This window comes from Oncorhynchus keta, chromosome 10, assembly GCF_023373465.1.
Source record: "Oncorhynchus keta strain PuntledgeMale-10-30-2019 chromosome 10, Oket_V2, whole genome shotgun sequence".
In the NCBI taxonomy this organism is placed as follows: Eukaryota; Metazoa; Chordata; class Actinopteri; order Salmoniformes; family Salmonidae; genus Oncorhynchus; species Oncorhynchus keta.
Genome location: NC_068430.1, coordinates 64,692,352 through 64,713,284, shown reverse-complemented (window position 1 = coordinate 64,713,284; position 20,933 = coordinate 64,692,352). Strand labels below are relative to the sequence as shown.

At 44.2% G+C, this 20,933-nt stretch overlaps 1 protein-coding gene across 2 annotated transcripts; it reads left to right on the top strand.

The window, feature by feature from the left end:
- The first annotated feature begins 966 nt into the window (after nt 1–966).
- Nucleotides 967–20,286, top strand: LOC118389206 (centrosomal protein of 95 kDa-like). 2 transcript variants are annotated; one of them, XM_035779036.2, is made up of 21 exons: nt 967–1,314; nt 4,032–4,160; nt 4,452–4,559; nt 7,874–7,987; nt 9,168–9,285; nt 9,982–10,103; nt 11,720–11,955; nt 15,207–15,273; nt 15,434–15,501; nt 15,693–15,862; nt 16,075–16,204; nt 16,576–16,693; nt 16,954–17,147; nt 17,272–17,361; nt 17,533–17,686; nt 17,985–18,163; nt 18,402–18,476; nt 18,619–18,771; nt 19,051–19,197; nt 19,371–19,442; nt 19,610–20,286. In XM_035779036.2, the coding sequence occupies exons 1-21, from the start codon at nt 1,290–1,292 to the stop codon at nt 19,784–19,786; spliced, it is 2,646 nt and encodes an 881-aa protein (XP_035634929.2). In that variant the 5' UTR covers nt 967–1,289; the 3' UTR covers nt 19,787–20,286. The 2 variants fall into 2 exon arrangements, with proteins under 2 accessions (XP_035634929.2, XP_035634928.2); XM_035779035.2 differs by having other exon boundaries at nt 969–1,314; nt 16,072–16,204.
- The last annotated feature ends 647 nt before the right edge of the window (nt 20,287–20,933 follow it).

Here is a 20,933-nt window from a genome sequence, read left to right as displayed (position 1 = left end):
AGCATGTCTAAGAAGCGGTAGATCTGTTCTATGTGCCGATTTCTATGCTTCCTGTTAAGTTTCGTACACAAGCTGAAAACACAATATTTTTGGTTATGGGAAAATATATTTTACAGCAGTTTAGACCCTGGTCCTCGAGTACTCCCAACAGTAAACATATTTATTGTAACTCTGGACAAGCACACCTGATTCAACTTGTCAACTAATCCATAAGCCCTCAATGAGTTGAATTAGACGTGTTTGTCAAGGGCTACAACGAAACTGTACTGTTGGGGCACTCGAATACCAGGGTTGGGAAACACTGGTTTAGATGGTACAATGATTCTCTACACAACGACTGCTTATTGTGTCACAAAAACTGAAATAAGGCGAACTATTAGAATGTTTGTAATCGGGAAATGGGGGAGTTTAAATGTACCCTAGCAGGCAATTGTCGCATCTATTTTCTATGCGAACTGTGAGTGTAGAAGGTAAAGGAAACAAAGTTAATGACTTCTCAAACCCAGTCCTGGTCTGTTTCGCTAGCCATCCCGGAAGTCTCGCGACGTTGGGCCTCTGGGTTTACAAACTCTGGGAACTACTTTAAGACAGATACTCGGAAGAACACCCTGTCTACCATGTGATATTTTAATAACAAATATGGTTAATTTATTAAATGTCTGTCTGTGAGATATTGTAAAATAACTGAAGAGTCAACTGGACTAACCAGAACAAAGAGAAAAGAGTACAAGGAACCAGTTTTCCCGAATATTCATAAACTACTTCCGGAAACAAAGTGCCAGTTTACCATGGTCGTCACTAGTTACCACATCCACAAAGGCACAAATCCCGCCTGTTTCTACAATGCATTTTCTTAAAATGTGATTTTAAACCTAACCTTAACATTGACCACACTGCTAAGCTCATGTCCAACTCAAACCTCAAATTAAGACCAAAAAGTAAATTTTAGTTTCATACATTTTTACAATATATACATTTGGACTTTGTGTCTAGGGTAACTAGTGAAACCCGTTTCCCACCCAATCAGAAAACACTTGCATTTTAAAATGTCGATTACTTTCTGCTTGGCAGCCGGCACCCTTTTAATTTCTGTTCTCATTATGAATGTTAATCAGTGAGTGACGAACCTCGAAATTCGGAAAACGTACTGCTACTAGCTAGCAATGCTAGTTCTTCTTTTCAGAGGTCAAGAGAGACAGTATTGTTGACAATTGCTTCACTTTCGTTGTTGCCAGCTCGGCTGACTACCACACAGCAAGCAAGCTGGCTAGCTTGCTAGTTAATGCCGAATGGGAACCCAAGAAGATGAGCGAGGTAAGCTAACGACTGTTAGTTAGTAAATTAATTAAGAAGAAATAGCACCGAACTTGGTGGTTACTGTGTTTGGTAGCTAGCGATACCAATCAGGATAATAACTACATAGTAGGCTATTTAAGGAGTTACTCAGTACTTTTCGTGAACCTAGCTATCTAGCTACTCTAACATACATAGCCAGTTTGCTAACTACAGTAGTGTTCTTTTCGTTAGTATTAACGTTAGCTGGCTTACCACACTGTAGTTGGTGTTGCTAACATGTCTAACGTTAGCTAACATACTGTGCCTGCCTTCTGCCCGCGCATGTCCACAAATTAGCCGCCAGTATGTCAACAATCATTTTGGGATGGTTGCCACCAACTGAGCAGTTTTGTTGTGCATTTTTGTCAACGTGTGTAAACAAACAATCGAATCACATTTATTTATAAAGTCCTTTTTACATTAGCAGTTGTCACACAGTGCTTATACAGAAACCCAGCCTAAAACCCCAAACAGTAAGCATTGCAGATGTAGAAGCACGGTGGCAAGGAAAAAAACACCCTAGAAAGGCAGAAACCAGGCTCAAAGGGGTGGCCAGTCTTCTTCTGGCTGTGCCGGGTGGAGATTATAAGAGTACATGGCCATTAAGGCCAGATCGTTCTACAAGATGTTCATAGATGACCAGCAGGGTCAAATAATAATCACAGGGGTTGTAGAGGGTGCAACAGGTCAGCACCTCAGGAGTAAATGTAAGTTGGCTTTTCATAGCCAAGTATTCAGAGGTCGAGACACAAGGTGCGAGAGAAAGGGTAAAAAAAAAAAATAGCAGGTCTGGGACAAAGTAGCACGTCAAGTACGACAGATCAGGGATCCATAGCCACAGGCAGAACAGTTGAAACTGGAGCAGCAGCACGACCACGTGGACTGAGGACGGTGACAGCCAAGAGTCATTTGGCCATGTAGTTCTCAGGCAGTGTCCTAGGGCTCAGGTCATCTGTGAGGGGAGAGAGCGAGATGGGAGATTTACTTAAATTCACACAGAACACCAGATAAGATAGGAGAATTTCACCAGACAGGACAGACTGACCCTAGTCCCCCGGCACATAGATGATACCCCCGGACAGGGCCAACCAGGCAGGATATAATCCCACCTACTTTGCCAAAGCACAGCCCCCACACCACTAGAGTGATATCAACAGACCACTAACTTACTACCCTGAGCCAAGGTCGAGTATATCCCACGAAGATCTCCACGGCACAAGCCCGAGGGGGGCGCGAAACTGGACAGAAAGGTCACGTTAGTGACTCAACCCACTTAAGTTGAGTAAAGCCTCGCGCGACATGACTCACCCCTCCTAGGGACGGCATGGAAGAGCACTAGTAAGCCAGTGACACAGCCCCAATAGTTTCAGAGGCAGAGAATCCCAGTGGAGAGCCGGCCAGGCATGGACAGCAAGGCGGTTCGTCACTCCAGTGCCTTGCCCTTCACCTTCACACCCCTGGGCCAGACTACACTCAATCATAGGGCCAACTGAAGAGATGAGTCTTCAGTAAAGACTTAAAGGTCGAGACAGTCTGCGTCTCTCACAATGATAGGCAGACCATTCCATACAAATTTAGCTCTACAGGAGAAAGCCCCTGCCTCCAGCTGTTTGCTTAGAAATTCTAGGGACAATAAGAAGGCCTGTGACTTTTGACCGTAGTCAGGAGCAGGTCCATGTAGCAAGTCCATGTAATGCTTTGTAGGCTAGCAGTAAAACCTTGAAATCAGCCCTAGCGTTAACAGGAAGCCAGTGTAGAGAGGCTAGAATTGGAGTAATATGATCACATGTTTTGTTTCTAGTCAAGATTCTAGCAGCTGTATTTAACTCTAACTGAAGTTTATTTGGTGCTTCATCCGGTTAGCCGAAGAGTAGAGCATTACAGTAGTCTTAAACTGGAAGTGACAAAATATTATTGATATGTTCATCAAAAGAGAGATCGGTGTCCAGAGTAACGCAGAGGTCCTTCAGTTTTATTTGAGATGACTGTACAACCATCAAGATTAATTGTAAAATCAAACAGCAGAGGTCTTGGGTCCTAGAACTAACATCTGTTTTTTCAGAGTTTAAAAGTAAAACATTTGCTGCCATCCACTTCCTTATGTCTGAAACACAGACAGAGTATAGAATATACAGTATAATGAAAACAATGATGGTCCTAAAACAGAATCTTGAGGAACACCGAAACTTATATTGATTTGTTAGAGGACAAACCATTCACAGAGACAAACTGATATCTTTCCAACAGATAAGATCTAAACCAGACACAAACTTGTCCGTGTAGACCAATTGGGGTTTCCAATCTCTCTAAAATAATGTGGTGATTGATGGTGTCAAAAGCGGCACTAAGCCATTAAAAGGTAATTTACCACCTTCACAATGCAGTCTCAGTACTATGATGGGGTCTTCAACCAGACTGGAGCGTTTTGAAAACATTATCTGGCTTCGGGAAGGCAGCGAGTTTCTGCTGAACAGCTTTGTCAAAACACTTTGAGAGGAATGGGAGATTGGATATAGGCCGGTAGTTTTTAAATTTTTCCGGGTCAAGGTTTGGCTTTTTGAGGAGAGGCTTTATTTCTGCCACTTTTAGTTTTAACGTAGCCTAGTTCATAACTGCTCCAAGAAGTATGATCTACACTATTCACTTTATTCATAAATTCAAGGTCTGCATTTAGTTTGCAATGTCCCTTTTTACAGATTGGGTGGACGTGGCGAATGATATCCTTAGCAAGTGTCACATTAACCTAAGACTGAAGAAGGTGACGGACTGTAATGCCAATGTTTTTGCCGCCTTGTATGAGGCCATCTTGGGAGAGAAAGTCCCAGGTAAGTTTACACCAAACATGACACAATAAACATGCCCACCAAAAGAGCAATATGTATTTTTTGAGACCTATCAACTGTCCCATTTTAGTTCATGTTTAGATTGTTTTTTTTAACGCATGCTGTTAAGGCCAACTGAGTGCTTTAGAGGAGAGTATTCTTAGAATTTCAAGAATGCCACACAGTGCTACTTATGATCGTCAAACCTGCCAACACAAGGCTGTGTTTGTCAATGGGCTAGTAAGTGGCCAAAGTGCACAAGAGGCTGTGATTTGGAATCGTGTGTGTGTGTAGACTACATCGCCACCCCGGGCAGTCAGGAGGATGATGTCCACAACATCCAGTCTGTGATCGACTCCCTGGCTCTGGATTACCTTCAGATCAGCCTTTCACACATCACAGGTGAGCAGCTCTTGACTCACTATTCACTAGTTAATTAACTAGTAACTACTCCTTATTCCCTAGGTATTCACTTGCTATTCAGTCATTCATCATCTGATCAAGTCAAATGTTATTTGTCACATGCTTCGGTGTGGGCGAACAGTGAAATGCTTACTTCCAAACAATGCAGAGAGAAATAAAAATGAGTTATAAATACACAAGTAATGATAACTTGGCTATATACACAGGGTACAAGTACTGAGTCGTTGTGCAGGGATACGAGGTAATTGAGGTAGATGTGTACATATAGGTAGAGATAAAGTGACTAGGCAACAGGATAGATACACTGCTGTTACTGTTTTATGTGATGAGTCAAAAGAGTTAGTGCAAAAAGGGTAAATGCAGATAGCTAAATAGTAACAAATAGCTAACTATTTAGCAGTATTATGTAGGGCTGGGCAGTATACTGTGTTTTGCGATATACTGGTATAGATGCACAGATTGGTTTGGGTTTTTACTTTTCCTTCTACACCGGTATTTGAATGTTTGGTTTGTTAAATGTGGCACGCAGCGTGTAACGTCCATTTTTATAGTCTACTTTGCTACTTGAGTCATCTCTCTCCACTCTCTCTATGCCGCGTTCCACCCAGACCTAGCCACGCTCCCTGTCACTCAAGGACCGCATTTGATGTTCGTCAAGCACGAGACACTTGGTTCAGTCTGCATGGTCAATGCAGCATGTGCAACACTGTTGATGACAACGATGCAGTTGGCACTTTGCTTCTTAATATAAACCTACTAGCATTCTGTAATTACACAATTTAACTTGTGTTTCTTACATATGAAAACAGCTAGTTTCTCTTTTCTTCTCAAGTTGTTCCGACATCTTGGTAGCTGCTGTTTGTTAGCGAATACATGTACTGAGTAAGAGCAAGCCTGATTTGCTATACAACCTGATAATACCAGTGATTGTGTAGACGTAAATCAGCACTTTTGTGCAACAGTGTATTAAAAATTAAAGAGGTAAACGCAAAGCTAGAAAATGTTAGCTACATGAAGTAGCTAAGAGAAGATTCAATTAGAGGTCGACCGATTAGGATTATTCAACGCCGATACCGATTTATTGGAGGACCAAAAAACCCCGATATCGATTAATTGGCCGATTTAAATAAATAAAAAAAGCAATTTTATATATATATATATAAATGTATTTGTATTAATGACAATCACAACAATACTGAATGAACACTTATTTTAACTTAATATAATACATAAATAAAATATATTTAGCCTCAAGTAGATGAAACATGTTAAATTTGGTTTAAATAATGCAAAAACAAAGTGTTGGAGAAGAAAGTAAAAGTGCAATATGTGCTATGTAAGAAAGCTAACATGAGAGCATGATAACATATGAAATCTCAGGAGTTGATAGGCTTGAAGTCATAAACAGCGCAATGCTTGACGCACAACGAAGGGCTGCTGGCAAAACACACGAAAGTGCTGTTTGAATGAATGTTTACGCGTCTGCTTCTGCCTACCACTGCTCAGTCAGATACTTGTATGCTCAGTCAGATACTTGTATGCTCAGTCAGATTATATGCAACGCAGGACACGCTAGATAAACTAGTAATATCATCAACCATGTGTAGTTAACTAGTGATTATGATTGATTGATTTTTTTTAATAAGATACGTTTAATGCTAGCTAGCAACATACCTTGGCTTACTGCATTCGCGTAACAGGCAGTCTCCTCGCGGAGTGCAATGAGAGGCAGGTGGTTAGAGCTTTGGACTAGTTAACTGTAAGGTTGCAAGTTTGAATCCCCCGATCTGACAAGGTAAAAATCTGTGGTTCTGCCCTCAGAACAAGATTAAATAAAGGTGTAATAAAATTGGGCCAAATCGGAGTCCAAAAATACAGATTTCTGATTATGGAAACTTGAAATCAGCCCAAATTAATCGGCCATTCCGATGTAGCCAAACATTATAGGGTCCCTTAGAAAACACCTATTAACACATTAGTTGTCACAATAACTCCTCCCTGGCATTTTCATTCGTTGTAATATCAAACAACATTGTATTGAAAGTGCCCACTATTATATTCCTTTTCTTTTTTTTCTTTTTATACAACACACAGGTCTTTCCATCATTGTATGAGTATTTTTTTTTTTTTTTTACCCCTTTTTCTCCCCAATTTCGTGGTATCCAATTGTTTTTAGTAGCTACTATCTTGTCTCATCGCTACAACTCCTGTACGGGCTCGGGAGAGACTAAGTTTGAAAGTCATGCGTCCTCCGATTAACAACCCAACCAAGCCGCACTGCTTCTTAACACAGCGCGCATCCAACCCGGAAGCCAGCCGCACCAATGTGTCGGAGGAAACACTGTGCACCTGGCAACCTTGGTTAGTGCACAGGAGTCGCTGGTGCCCGATGAGACAAGGATATCCCTACCGGCAAAGCCCTCATTAACCCGGACGACGCTAGGCCAATTGTGCGTCGCCCCACGGACAGAGCCTGGGCGCGGACCCAGGGTCTCTGGTGGCATCTGCAGTTACAGCGCCCTTAACTACTGCGCCACCCGGGAGGCCTACACTATTATATTCGAACTATATAATTAGAATAGACTTTCTATTCCCATGATTCCAACAGCTAACCCAAGTGTTTTGCTCTAAATCGCAAGTCAAATTGCAACATTTGGTTAAAAATAAGGCCCAGATTACTTGCCCATATCGTGCAGCCCTACGTGGCAGCGTGGAAATGATCTCAAATGCAGAAATGTATGAAAATTATCATTTTTGGGGGGTTGAAGTTGAATTGAACAGTAATAAAACAATCAGAATGGAGAAAGACCCATTGAAATAACTTAGAATGTATGTGATGCCACCCTAGGGTCACACACTACTCATAAAGAAATTTAGAACTTTTATTATTAAAAAAACATATCGTAAAAAAAATTTAATAGCGTGATATAATATTTTGGCCATATCGCCCAGCCCATGTCTTATAGCATGGGGGTAGAAGCTGTTCAGGGTCCTGTTGGTTCCAGACTTGGTGCATCAGTACTGCTTGCCGTGCGGTATCAGAGAGAACCGATGATGAATCCTGAAAGAAAATCGAGTGATCTATTTAGCTACAACCAGAGGGTCCTGGCTAAATTGCTGTTTAGATTTCAAAGCACAGCCTTGTTCAGAGCAAACACAACCCTCTTTGTTTAGGATAATTCACCGTAAAAAGATGCAGACTCGTTGGTTCTATTAAAAGGACAACAATGTGGTGTTTATTATGGTTCCACTGATTCATCGCTTGTCCTAATGGGTTTTTCCCCCGGCTCTAGGCGAGAACATTGTACGAGGGGACAAGGAGTCCATCAAGAACCTGTTGGAGATCTTTGATGGGCTGCTTGAGTATCTCACCGAACAGATCAGTGAAGAGGAGTCGCAAAATGGAGGTAGACAAAAAAATCTTATTTTACTCCATTACCCTCTCAACTGTTATATTTAGGCTAACCTTTATTTAACCAGGAAGTCCTATTGAGGTCAGAAGACCTGCCTGGAAACATACCTAAACATACAGCTGTTCTTCCTGACCTGATATCACCCTGTTCTTTCTGATCTCATATCACCCCTATTCTTCCTGATCTCATATCACACCATCTCCGTCAAACTTTATCTGTGTCACTGAGTGAGGCACAACCCTGTTTGGGTGAGATCACCCACACACATGAAGTGGACATAATGGCCTTTCTAAACCCGTTTTAGAGGCGGCTGGCTCTGGGATTACTGGGAAGCGGTTGGCAGCGCTCTGCATGTCTTTGTGTCCATTTATGGTGGAATGGTGGTCTGCTGGCCCTCTCTCCCATCGCAAAACACCAATTAGACTTTTAATGACCAGACTATCTGTCTGGACATTTAAATGTTCAGAAGGCTCTGGTGAAAATGACTGGTTTATCAAAATGGATAGGGTTGGTGACTTTGCGTGAGTCCAAAAGGAGCTGTGAAGTATTGGTTGATAATCCACCAATAACCGATTTTTTTCAATACATAGGATGAAAAAAGGGGACTCATGCTTACCTTAACACTTGCAGCCATTCTCATTGTCATTCGTTTCACAATGTAATAAATCGACATTTGAACCATATTTCTTGGACAGTTCTTTTGAATATAATTTTATGCGAATACAGTGTGGGAAAATTTTTATTTTCCCGGCATAAAACAGTATATCGGCAGATACATCGGTATCAGTAAGTTTTGATATTTCCAATTACTGGGATAGGCTATGCATGAGTCGCTACAGGTAATGTTACTGTCACACTCGATGAACTCTGTCGATGCACTTTCACAATGACATGGCTAGAACAGTTGCTTGTTTCACTTCAGCTTTCGGAAATGGGGTTGGATCTATGTGCTCCAATGTCTATGGATTGCTATGTTCCGAGTGCTTATTCTACTACTCTGACTGAGTCTGTTAGTGTGACTTAAATATTTGTATAATTACGGACTGATTGGTGGTCTGAAAGTCTACTGGTAGTTTGTTTGTTTCGTCATTGCAACACAGCAGGATCCTGTCAACTTCACCACATTGCGCCACGCTGTAATCACCCTTCAACCCTCCCCCTTTCCTCCCTCCAGACAAGGAACCAAACGGTGTTCCTGTTGAGGATGCCCCCCTCCCTACAGGGACAGTGGTCCCCCAGACAGAGGAACAGGAGGCCCTAATGGAGAGAGCCTCCCAGTATTCTAGTGTGCAGTGAGTGTTTTCAAGATATTCTATGCTACAGGTTCTTTGTACATTTCCATGGTTTCAGATTCAGTTCCTTCTTCGAGCAGGGTTCCAATTCTGTTGATACAACCAAAGACACTACATCATGAGACAATAAATGTATATATGCCATTTAGCAGACACTTTTATCCAAAGCGACTTAGTCATGCATGCATACATTTTTCATATGGATGGTCCCGGGAATCGAACCCACTACCCTGGCATTGCAAATGCCATGCTCTAGCAACTGCACCAGACAGGACCACTTCAAATGCCATCATCGTGTAAGTCAAGTCGGTACATCCTATTGACACAACAGCCAGTCAGGGAGCACAACACAAATGTCAACCGTAACGGCGAATGCTAAGGTTGGACACGGAACACAAACATCTGTGACATCACTATGTCTACTCAGCCTGTTCCGTTGGCTGTCGCACAGAAAGGCTGGCTGGAAAGTCAACAAAGCTGAATGAGTCATTGTGGGTGAGGTAAACCTCTGTTCCTAAACCAGGAAACTCGATGCATTGTTTTGAATAAGTGCAGGTTGTACTTGTTCTAACTAACTGGTATCACACAAACCAGACACACCGATGCACTTCCATTGAACTGTTTGGGTGGTCTTTCCTTTGGTTTACTTTGATAGTGATCCATCTGTAACTTTACGATTTTTCTTTTATCTTCCAGCTCTGCCGTCCAGTCTAGCAGCAAACATTCCCTTCACTCTTGGAATGCAGAGGAGACGGGCTCGACCAATGAGCTTATCCTCCTGGGAGACTCCGCCCGCACGTTCACGGCCAAACAAGAAGGTAGGCGGGACCAAAAGCTTGTTCCTGGCCCATGACATAGAATGCTGAAAAGGGAAAAGCTTTCCTGTCTTTCTGTATTTACATTTGGAATCAAATCCCATTTTATTTGCCACATGTTTCGTACACAACCGTTGTAGAGTAACAGTGAAATGCTTACTGACGGGTCCTTTTCCAACAATGCAGAGTTAAAGATAGAAATAGTAACAGAAGGAATACATACCCAGTGAATAACAATAATGAGTAAAAAGAACATGGCTATATACAGGGAGTACCTGTACCGAGTTGATGTGTAGGGGTACAAGGTAATTACATTCACACAACATTCAGACGCCCTTATGCAGAGTGTTGGTGTCAGTGTAAAGTATGTGTGAGTGTGTGGGTAGAGTCCAGTGTGTGTGCATAGTCTGTGCAAGAGAGTTGGTGCAAAAATGGTCAATGCAGGAAGTCCTGGTAGATATTTGATTAGCTATTTTTTGGGGGTCTTCGTCCGACACCGCCTGGTATACAGGTCTTGGATGGCAGGGAGCTCGGCCCCAGTGATGTACTGGGTAGGACTCGCCACCCTCTGTAGCGCCTTGCGGTCTGGTGTCTTGCTGTTGGTGTAACAAGCGGTGACGCAGCCAGTCAAGCTGCTCTCAATGGTGCAGCTGTATAACTTTTTGAGGATCTGAGGGCCCGTGACAAATCTTTTCAGAGAGGTTGTTGGCCTTGCACCACACCGCCAGGTCTTTGACATCCTCCCTATAGATTTTGTACATTGGTTTTTCTATTGTGTTATTGACTGTACGTTTGTTTATGTGTAACTCTGTGTTGTTGTCGCACTGCTTTGCATTATCTTGGCCAGGTCGCAGTTGTAAATGAGAACTTGTTCTCAACTGGCCTACCTGGTTAAATAAAAGAGGCTGCCTCGTTGTCGGTGATCAGTCCTACCACCGTTGTCGTCAGCAAACTTCATCCACCTTTCGCTTATCAAACAGCACATGATGCTGATGAGGTATCCAGTTTTTCCAGTCTTTTTTTGCTGTCTTTCCTATGGAATTCTTTATGGAGACAGTGCGGAATGTTATGTGGTCAGGGGGTTCGTTTTTCCTCAAGTGGAAGTAAAAAAAAAAACAACGAGGATTATGTCACCGTTTCCTTTTTACAAGCCCCTGTCCTCTCATTATTTTCCACTAAGTCCTCATGAGTCCCTACGTTTGGTTTTAATGATAGTCTTCAACAACGGTTTAGTTAGTTAGAATATGAATGGCCCGTGTACTTGTCTTTGCTCCATTGTATGGATCTTGTGTATATTCGCAAGACAATGCCAGGGTTATTGGCAAGGCATCGATAGCTAGGAGTACAGAACTGTATCTGAGAAAATAATTCAGAACTGTAGGCTACTTAAAGAACAGTGAACCAGTTGAGGCAAATCTGATTGTATAGAAACAAAAATAATATTTTACTTGAACCTTTGTTCAAACAGCCTGCATAACACTATTATAACATGACACGAATAGCCATAGCATCTGTTAACCATGGGAACTACAGTACTGAACAGTGTACACATACGCCTACAATACATTGCCTACAAAATCTACACCTCTAACCGCTTCTATTTTACCCCTCCCTAACAGTGGAAGCCTCTTCCCATGCTCCAGGCCCCAGCACCACGTGTGCCCCGGGAACCCCAGGCACCCAGGCCACTCTACTGAGGGAGCCCCTGCGCTCGGCCATCCCCCTGCAACCCCCCTACCAGACCACCCCCCACAGGCCCGACAGAGCTCCCCACTCGGGTAGCCAGTCTCCCCCAGCCAACGGTCTCAGCAGCGGGGCTGCAGTGGCGCAGGAGGCACCCACTGGCACCTCAGAGGTATGGCCGTCTAGTCATATATATCCATGCTGAGTCTATTCAAATTACGCTTTGTAATACAGTATCAACTTTCCGAAGACACGTTTTAACCAGTATTTCAAAGCTCTCAGAAAACGACTGTGTTCTGAAACACATTCTGAAGTGACCTCAGCCAATTACAGTTTATAGAACTGTAGCTTCCTTCCTCCTCTGACAAAGGATGAGCTGTTGCTGACTCATGCTGACTCATCCAAAATGGCCACGAGACTCATCACAGGAGTCACTTTTCCAATATGTTCCTCCTCTCTGTTTATGGGCGGCAACACCTGGGAATCACGTCACATCCCACCTGCTTGCCTCTGACAAGTCCAGACACGCTAGCAGGGGCAAATACTTTCCACTTGTTATTCCATTACCAACTGGTACTCGCTATGTCTGAAGAATAGCCAATACTATGACTGAGAAATTGGACATCAGTGGATCTAGAGTTGGAGAGACCTGACTGAGAAACAGTTCTACATTCCCATGTCATTTACAATATGACCCAGGGCCATATGTCCCCACCCAGCACAAGTTTCCACCCGAGAAGGAATGCAATGTTTCCACCTTATAGTCTCTCCACTGGGAAGAAAGACTGCATCATGGAACAGACCAGTGATGCAACTGAAGGTATAGGCCCAGTCACTTAGTCAGGATATATATATATACATACATACATACATACATACATACATACATACATACATACATACATACATACATACAGTGGGGCAAAAAAGTATTTAGTCAGCCACCAATTGTGCAAGTTCTCCCACCTAAAAAGATGAGAGGCCTGTAATTTTCATCATAGGTACACTTCAACTATGACAGACAAAATGAGGGGAAAAAAATGTATTTATTTGCAAATTATGGTGGAAAATAAGTATTTGGTCACCTACAAACAAGCAAGATTTCTGGCTCTCAGACCTGTAACCTTTAAGATGCTCCTCTGTCCTCCACTTGTTACCTGTATTAATGGCACCTGTTTGAACTTGTTATCAGTATAAAATACACCTGTCCACAACCTCAAACAGTCACACTCCAAACTACACTATGGCCAAGACCAAAGAGCTGTCAAAGGACACCAGAAACAAAATTGTAGACCTGCACCAGGCTGGGAAGACTGAATCTGCAATAGGTAAGCAGCTTGGTTTGAAGAAATCAACTGTGGGAGCAATTATTAGGAAATGGAAGACATACAAGACCACGCCGCCAGGGACTCAAATCCTGCAGTGCCAGACGTGTCCCCCTGCTTAAGCCCGTACATGTCCAGACCCATCTGAAGTTTGCTAGAGAGCATTTGGATGATCCAGAAGAAGATTGGGAGAATGTCATATGGTTAGATGAAACCAAAATATAACTTTTTGGTAACTCAACTCGTCTTGTTTGGAAGACAAAGATGCTGAGTTGCATCCAAAGAACACCATACCTACTGTGAAGCATGGGGGTGGAAACATCATGCTTTGGGGCTGTTTTTCTGCAAAGGGACCAGGATGACTGATCCGTGTAAAGGAAAGAATGAATGAGGCCATGTATCGTGAGATTTTGAGTGAAAACCTCCTATCAGCAAGGGCATTGAAGATGAAACGTGGCTGGGTCTTTCAGCATGACAATGATCCCAAACACACTGCCCGGGCAACGAAGGAGTGGCTTCGTAAGAAGTATTTGAAGGTCCTGGAGTGGCCTAGCCAGTCTTCAGATCTCAACCCCATAGAAAATCTTTGGAGAGAGTTGAAAGTCTGTGTTGCCCAGCAACAGCCCCAAAACATCACTGCTCTAGAGGAGATCTGCATGGAGGAATGGGTCAAAATACCAGCAACAGTGTGTGAAAACCTTGTGAAGACTTACAGAAAATGTTTGACCTCTGTCATGGCCAACAAAGGGTATATAACAAAGTATTGATAAACTTTTGTTATTGACCAAATACCATAATTTGCGCCTTCTTCACGACGTTGTCAGTGTGAGTGGACCAGTTTGTCTGTGATGTGTATGCCGAGGAACTTAAAACTTGCTACCCTCTCCACTACTGTTCCATCGATGTGGATAGGGGGGTGTTCCCTCTGCTGTTTCCTGAAGTCCACAATCATCTCCTTAGTTTTGTTGACGTTGAGTGTGAGGTTATTTTCCTGACACCACACTCCGAGGGCCCTCACCTCCTCTCTGTAGGCCGTCTCGTCGTTGTTGGTAATCAAGCCTACCACTGTTGTGTCGTCCGCAAACTTGATGATTGAGTTGGAGGCGTGCGTGGCCACGCAGTCGTGGGTGAACAGGGAGTACAGGAGAGGGCTCAGAACGCACCCTTGTGGGGCCCCCGTGTTGAGGATCAGCGGGGAGGAGATGTTGTTGCCTACCCTGGCCACATCTGCAGTCGTCATGCCTCCTTGCAGCATGCTTAAGGAACGTTCACGCAGATGAGCAGGGACCCTGGGCATCTTTCTTTTGGTGCTTTTCAGAGTCAGTAGAAAGGCCTCTTTAGTGTCCTACGTTTTCAGAACTATGACCTTAATTGCCTTAACGACCATTCCACAGGTGCGTGTTTATTAATTGTTTATGGTTAATTGAACAAGCACGGGAAACGGTGTTTAAACCCTTTACAATGAAGATCTATTTGGATTTTTACAAATTAACTTTGACAGGGTCCAGCAAAAGGGGTGTGTGTGTGTGTGTGTGTGTGTGTGTGTGTGTGTGTGTGTGTGTGTGTATCTCCCTCCCATGATCTCACATACCATTATGGGCGATGGTAAGGAGCTGTGGTGTAGATGAAATAAAATCAAGTATTGACCTGCACACACTACTGCTATTCTTTCTGTGTCTCGTTCTAATTCACTGCAATAAGGCAGTGTACTACAACTACTGTATTCACTTAGCATTGTTTTACAGTTTAGTCAGTTAGCAGACTTACAGGGTCAATTAGGGTAAAGTGTATTTCTCAAAGGCACATTGACAGATTGGGGATTCGAACCAGCGACCTTAACCGCTAGACTACCCGTGACACTGGCATTTCAATGCTTTGTACTGGTAGCGGTAGTTCACGTCATGCATCTCTTGTGTGATATGTCGTTAGCATCCGCTAGCTAGCCACTCAGACTCCTCTTGCTGGGTTCTCTTTTATCACAGTGTGATTTGGGTGTGAATTCTTCCCCCTCCCCCACTGAGTGGAAATGCATCCACCCCTTTGTCTCTGTCCCCTTTTCTCTGACTAATGAATGACCATCTCTCTCTCCCTCTCTCAGTCCCCAAGGCCAGTGGCTGACACAGTTTCCAATGGAGTGCGCTCGCCAGCCCACAACCACTCACCTGGTTAGTACACAGAATGGACTGCTCTGAATAGCACGGCTGTAGCCATTGAATTGAAGTATTTTTGCACAGCGTTCAGTTTATCAGAAATAAAAGTGTAGCACCTCAAACCATGTATCAATTTGATTGATTGATCTTACTACTCCATGCTTTTCATTTGTAGTCGAGAGTGAGAAGTCTGTGTCCAGTCAAACCAAGGTCAGGCTAGAGGAGGCCAAGGAGCAGCCAGAGGTAAGGCATAACAAACCACTCGCACTCTACACTGTTGTAGTTACAATGCCTCAAATTAGGACTAATTCAATAATTCAAGTCTACGTCATGCCTAATTCCAATCTAATTATTTGCTAATGCATGTCCAATTTACAGCTAATTCATGACTAGAGAGATTTGTGAAATATTCAACAATGTAATCTTCTCTATAGCCTACCAGTGTGGGTCCCAGGAGGGTTCTATTCCGGACACAGCCAGACATTCATTTCCTCACCCTGCAGGATGAGCTGGAGGACAGGGCACCACTGGACACTGAGGAAGAGGACGAAGAGATCTACACGCAGCAGGACAGCCGGGCTCACAGGGGGCGGACGGGGATCAGGTAAGAACAACACAATGGGAGGTGGTTAGAATGGCATTGTAGATGCATAGCGAGAAAATCAATGTACATGAACATAAGTTAGTTACACACAGATGTCCTACACACTGCCACTCAATCTAACATTCACCTCCCTGCCTTGCCCTTTTTGTCTCTGCTTTCCCTTTCTTTCTACCTTTTGTCCCCCTTTCCCCCTCCCTCTCTCCTGCCAGTAGTAGCAGGGTACTAGAGGAGGAGGATTGTGAGGAGCCTCTCTCCTGGCGTAGACAGAGAAACAGGAAGGCAGAACAGGAGCTGCACCACATGTCTGAGAAGCTGTCCCGACGACTAGAGGAGCTGGACCTGGTGAGCGGTACACGTGTGTGTGTGTGTGTGTGTGTGTGTGTGTGTGTGTGTGTGTGTGTGTGTGTGTGTGTGTGTGTGTGTGTGTGTGTGTGTGTGACGCGACGCGACGCGCTTGTCATTATGTGGATCAGGTAAGTTATATTTACATTGCTGGGATGCGTTCGGAGCAGTCTAACCGCGTGTCGGATGCCTTACAATCCCATTCACCAGGAGAACCTTCCCACCCGTGGCATGCGCCACAGCTGACCATTAATTGCACCGGTAAATTGTGTGTGGGGGGGGGACTGACTAAGGTGTCGGACCTGGGATTGTGTCACCCCCGGCATCTCAGCAATGTACATCAAGATTTAATGTGTGTTTCCACTCGTCAGATGTTAAAGAGAGCGCTAGGAGAGAGCGGAGAGCCCGACGAGGTCAAAGAGGAGGACAAACTGTCCCACCACAGTGACAGTGTCATGGAGTGTCGCAGGCCCCCAAGGAGGCCAACAGGTACATCCTCCACCTCTTCAATCACATCAGGGCCCGTGTTCATACATCATCTCAGATCTAGATTCAGTTTAGCCTTTTATCTCATAAGGAATACGATTTGTATGGGCAGATCCTAGATCAGCACTTCTACTTTGAGATGCACCGCACTTCTCCAACAAAAGCACAGTTGACTCGCCTGAATGTAGAAAAATAATAAGTCATTATTGACCAACTCTATGATTTAAAATTTCCTCGGCTTTAACCTTTAACCCTTCTCCCAGGTACTCCGCGAGCCCCCACAGCCCCCTGTACCCGCTCCCTGTCCCCCTCCCCTCCCCGGGCCCGTCGCTCTCTCTCAGGTCAGCTAGAGGGCGCCATGAGAGAGGCGGTGCGCGGAGAGGTCACACAGAGACGCGCCGCCCGTACGGGCCGACGGGAACTCCACCATCTTCCGCCCCAACACAAACACAGCCAGGTCAGAGGGAATTGCCATATCACATTAACCAATGCCATATTCAGTATAAAGATGAAATATTGTCACCCTTTAAGAGACAAGTTGAACTGTCTAACAAAATTGGTGTGTACACATCTCTCTCTAGCTGGAAAAAGCCTATGAGGAGGAGCTGAAAGTGTACGAGGACAGAGAACGGGCTGCTATGGCCAAGGAACGAACCAGAGCACAGGAGGCGGTGAGGGGGAGAGAGAGTGATGTGTAAACAGTATCAGACCTACTCATTTTAGCCCTGGGGAGGTGTGTGCATTAGACACCATGTGACTGTGTATACAGTAGCCCTCTGGCAGAAAGACTGTGTCCCAATATTATCTACAGCAGATGTTCTATGTGTGGTTCTGCCCTGTAGGAGAGGGAATACAGAGAGGCCATACTGAGAGATGTTCCCCGAACCCCCAAACCGTCCCAAGTGTACACCACAGCAGCCCAACACCGCTCCCCCAGGACCAGACAACCAACTCCGGGCCGCAGACGACAGGACAAAACCAGGAGAGCCCCACCAAGTAAGACCCCAAGCTGGAGTCTCTGCCAGTGAGATGGAGACAGTATCAACTCAATCTAGTCTAAGTACTGTACAAAGTGGCTTCCTCTCCTTCATTTGCCCTGAACTAAAAACACAGCATTGGCCTCTGAAACTAATATGGAGGATGCCTACCTGGCTATCTATTCAATCCTTTCACAACTACATATGCCTTAGGAGAAAGAGCTTGATATGGATTTGCGCATTAGTCTAAGTGCACGGTATGGATTTGGCCCTCTATATTAACCGTTTGTGCTTCTCTCTCTCTCTCCATTTTCTAGTGAAGGTGAAGGACAACGACCTGCTCCCCCTGCTCCTGGAGGAGTTCCCCCACCTGCACCTCTCGCCCCACTCCCTGGGCAGGATGTGGCAGCAGCAGCTGGGCCAGGTGGACCGCCTCAACGCCTCCCTCTCCCTGGACAACCAGAGGCAGGGGCCACGCACTAAACTCACCAGCCAGGTGGGGGCGCTATAACACTATTCACCATATAAACCACAGGGAGAGCTGGGAGGTTTGAGCTGAGCTTGGCTTGCCAGATGGATCTCTGCAAGTCTCCTACCTTTCTGTAATGTTAACACAGATGTCTAAGTGCGGAGCCTGTGATTGGGCGCAGACCCCATAATGAGACCAGGGTACACCCGTGCAACTTTTCCACATTGATCTCCTCCCGTTAACTTGTCATGTTCTCTCTCCCCAGGTGGAGGAGGTTCAGAGGAGACACAACCTGCTGGTGGAGATCATCCGCAAAGAGCAAGAACACAACAGACGCCTGGTGAGCCAGTCAAAACATGCACGAGGTTCAGTATGTAGGCTAGACACACACACACACACACATATTACCAAACACACACAGCATGCAATAATACAAACAGTCCCTCTAACTGTACAGCCGTCTCACTCCTCTCCCCCTCCAGAGGGATTTTAAGGAGCGTATCCAGCAACAGAAGTCGACTCAGAACCGTCTGAAGGAGCAGAGGCAGCAGATCGCCCGGGCCAAGAAGTACCACAGTGACTACCACGTCCAGCTCCGTGCGCGCATGATGAGGGCCCGCACGAAAGAGGAGAGGGTCAGTTAGTGACGCCATGCTACGCCTCAATACCCAACACGGTTTAGATGCTCCTAGAATTTCATGTTTCAACCCTTCAAACAGTACTTTCCATTCCATTCTCCATCCATGTATTTTGTGAAGGGAAGATTTAACACAATTGTCATCTATTAAGCTCTATTGTAAAATAGTCAAAAGTAAACGGGTCATGAACACCGTGACTATACAACACATGTAACGATATGGTGGTTTGTTTAGTGGTTATTAAAGGGTTGCGTAACTGTGTGTGTTGTGTTCCAGATGTTTAAGCAGGTCTTTGAGGAGGGCTTGGAGGTGCAGAAGGCTCGTCTCCGAGAGCAGAGGGCCTACGCCAAGGAGCAGCGCCAGGAGCACCAGAACAAACACCGAGACCAGATCCAGTCTATGGAGAACTATTACAAGGACCAGGTAGGACCAACACATGACCCTCTTTCATATTAACACACACACGTACCTTACAGATGTGGTTGGAGAGTAAGACCAAGAAACGGCCTCCTGATCTTCTCTGTTCCTACATCTGCACTGATGTGAAAGAACGGGACAGCAGAAAGCTAATTCCACACTGTTCTGCACTCTTTCAGTTTTCATTGTTGGCTGAAACTCTCGCTATAGAGCGACAGGATATCCAAGTACGGAAGAAGGCCCAAGAAAAGGTAAATGCACGCTAATGTACACACAATTTACTACATATGCCTGTACTTTGTCTGTACATTTTGGGGAGATTTGAGATACTTGACAAGTGAACTTATTCAGGTTTCAGCATGTGACTACTACATCCTACGGTATTGGGGTCAGGATATTAAAGTGTTTCTCTCTGCAGGCCCTTCAGAAGATGAAGCGAGAGCTGCGCTCCAAGATGGAGAGGGAGATAGGTGAGCTGCAGAAGATTATCGTCCAGGACGACGACGACGACTACTTCCACGGCCTGGAGGTCCAAAGGTTACGGGGTCGCGTGCAGATGGCTTCCTTCCAGTACAACACCAGCTGTCAGCACTGACCCCGCTAATGAGCTAGCAATCTATAGCTACCTACCGCTAGCTTTCCTTCGGCTGCTAAAAACAAACTTTAAAGTCTCTAAAACCCACGGATCTGAGTCCTACTCCTCGATTGTTTTAAATACTTGATTATTTAAGAATGTTAAAAAAAAAGACTCCCTCACTGTGTATTTTGTGTGCTGTCGTTTTGATTTTGTCGTTTAGTAAATTGTCTTTCACAGCCAAACGGGACCATTGTGAAAATTGGATGCAACACTAATTATGAATGTCATGCCAGGACAAGATTTTTTCCCCTCTTCCTTTTAATGGTATGCAGGATTTGTCTCTTGTAGCGTTTTTAACAGCGTTGATGAATGATTTATTTAATTGTACTGTAAATGACCTATTAATTAGTCTGGTTTTTAGGTTAACTTGTTCTGCTTTTTTAACACCAGAGAGCGCTGAAAGTTCCCTTTGCCAGTAAACTACCATACTAATAAACAAATCAGACCTGTTAAAAAGGCCAAGTAGCCGATTCCTATGCACTTCTCAGTAGTTGGGATTCAGATGTACCTTATGGAGGGTTTTGGGCGTGCTTCCATTGCACACACTGAATACATTTGAATTAAACCCCAGAAAACACACCCATGGGCTGGCCTACCAATTTGATCAGGGAGTTTTTGTTCAATTTGATTTTCTAATTTCTCTAAAACAATCCCTTTAAGGTGTATCAGCGCAAGCCTTGAATGGAGAATTGTTCAGAATATAGAAAGATGGCCATGAACACCTATGCGTCTTTGTTCAGTACCCATTATTTATTTAATGGAAAAATAGCCTTAGGGCACAAAAGGTGGTTTGATTCATTCTGAATGTTGGAAGTCTAATGCCTAAATAATACATATACCCTAATTGCCTGCACTGATCATGAAACTGTGTGATGGCAAGTGCAAAGTAACAGTTTGAGCTCCATAATGATTAAGCCTATAGGTCCCGATTGATTTTTACTATAATTTGCATTTGTTAAATCAAATGTAATGGAATGATAACACGAAACTGGCTGTTAAATATATTGCCCTACCGATTGTGGCTTTGAATATTTAACATATGCTATAGCCTACAAAATAAATTTAAGGTAACAGGAAAAGTCGGGCCATATGATTACAACATTCT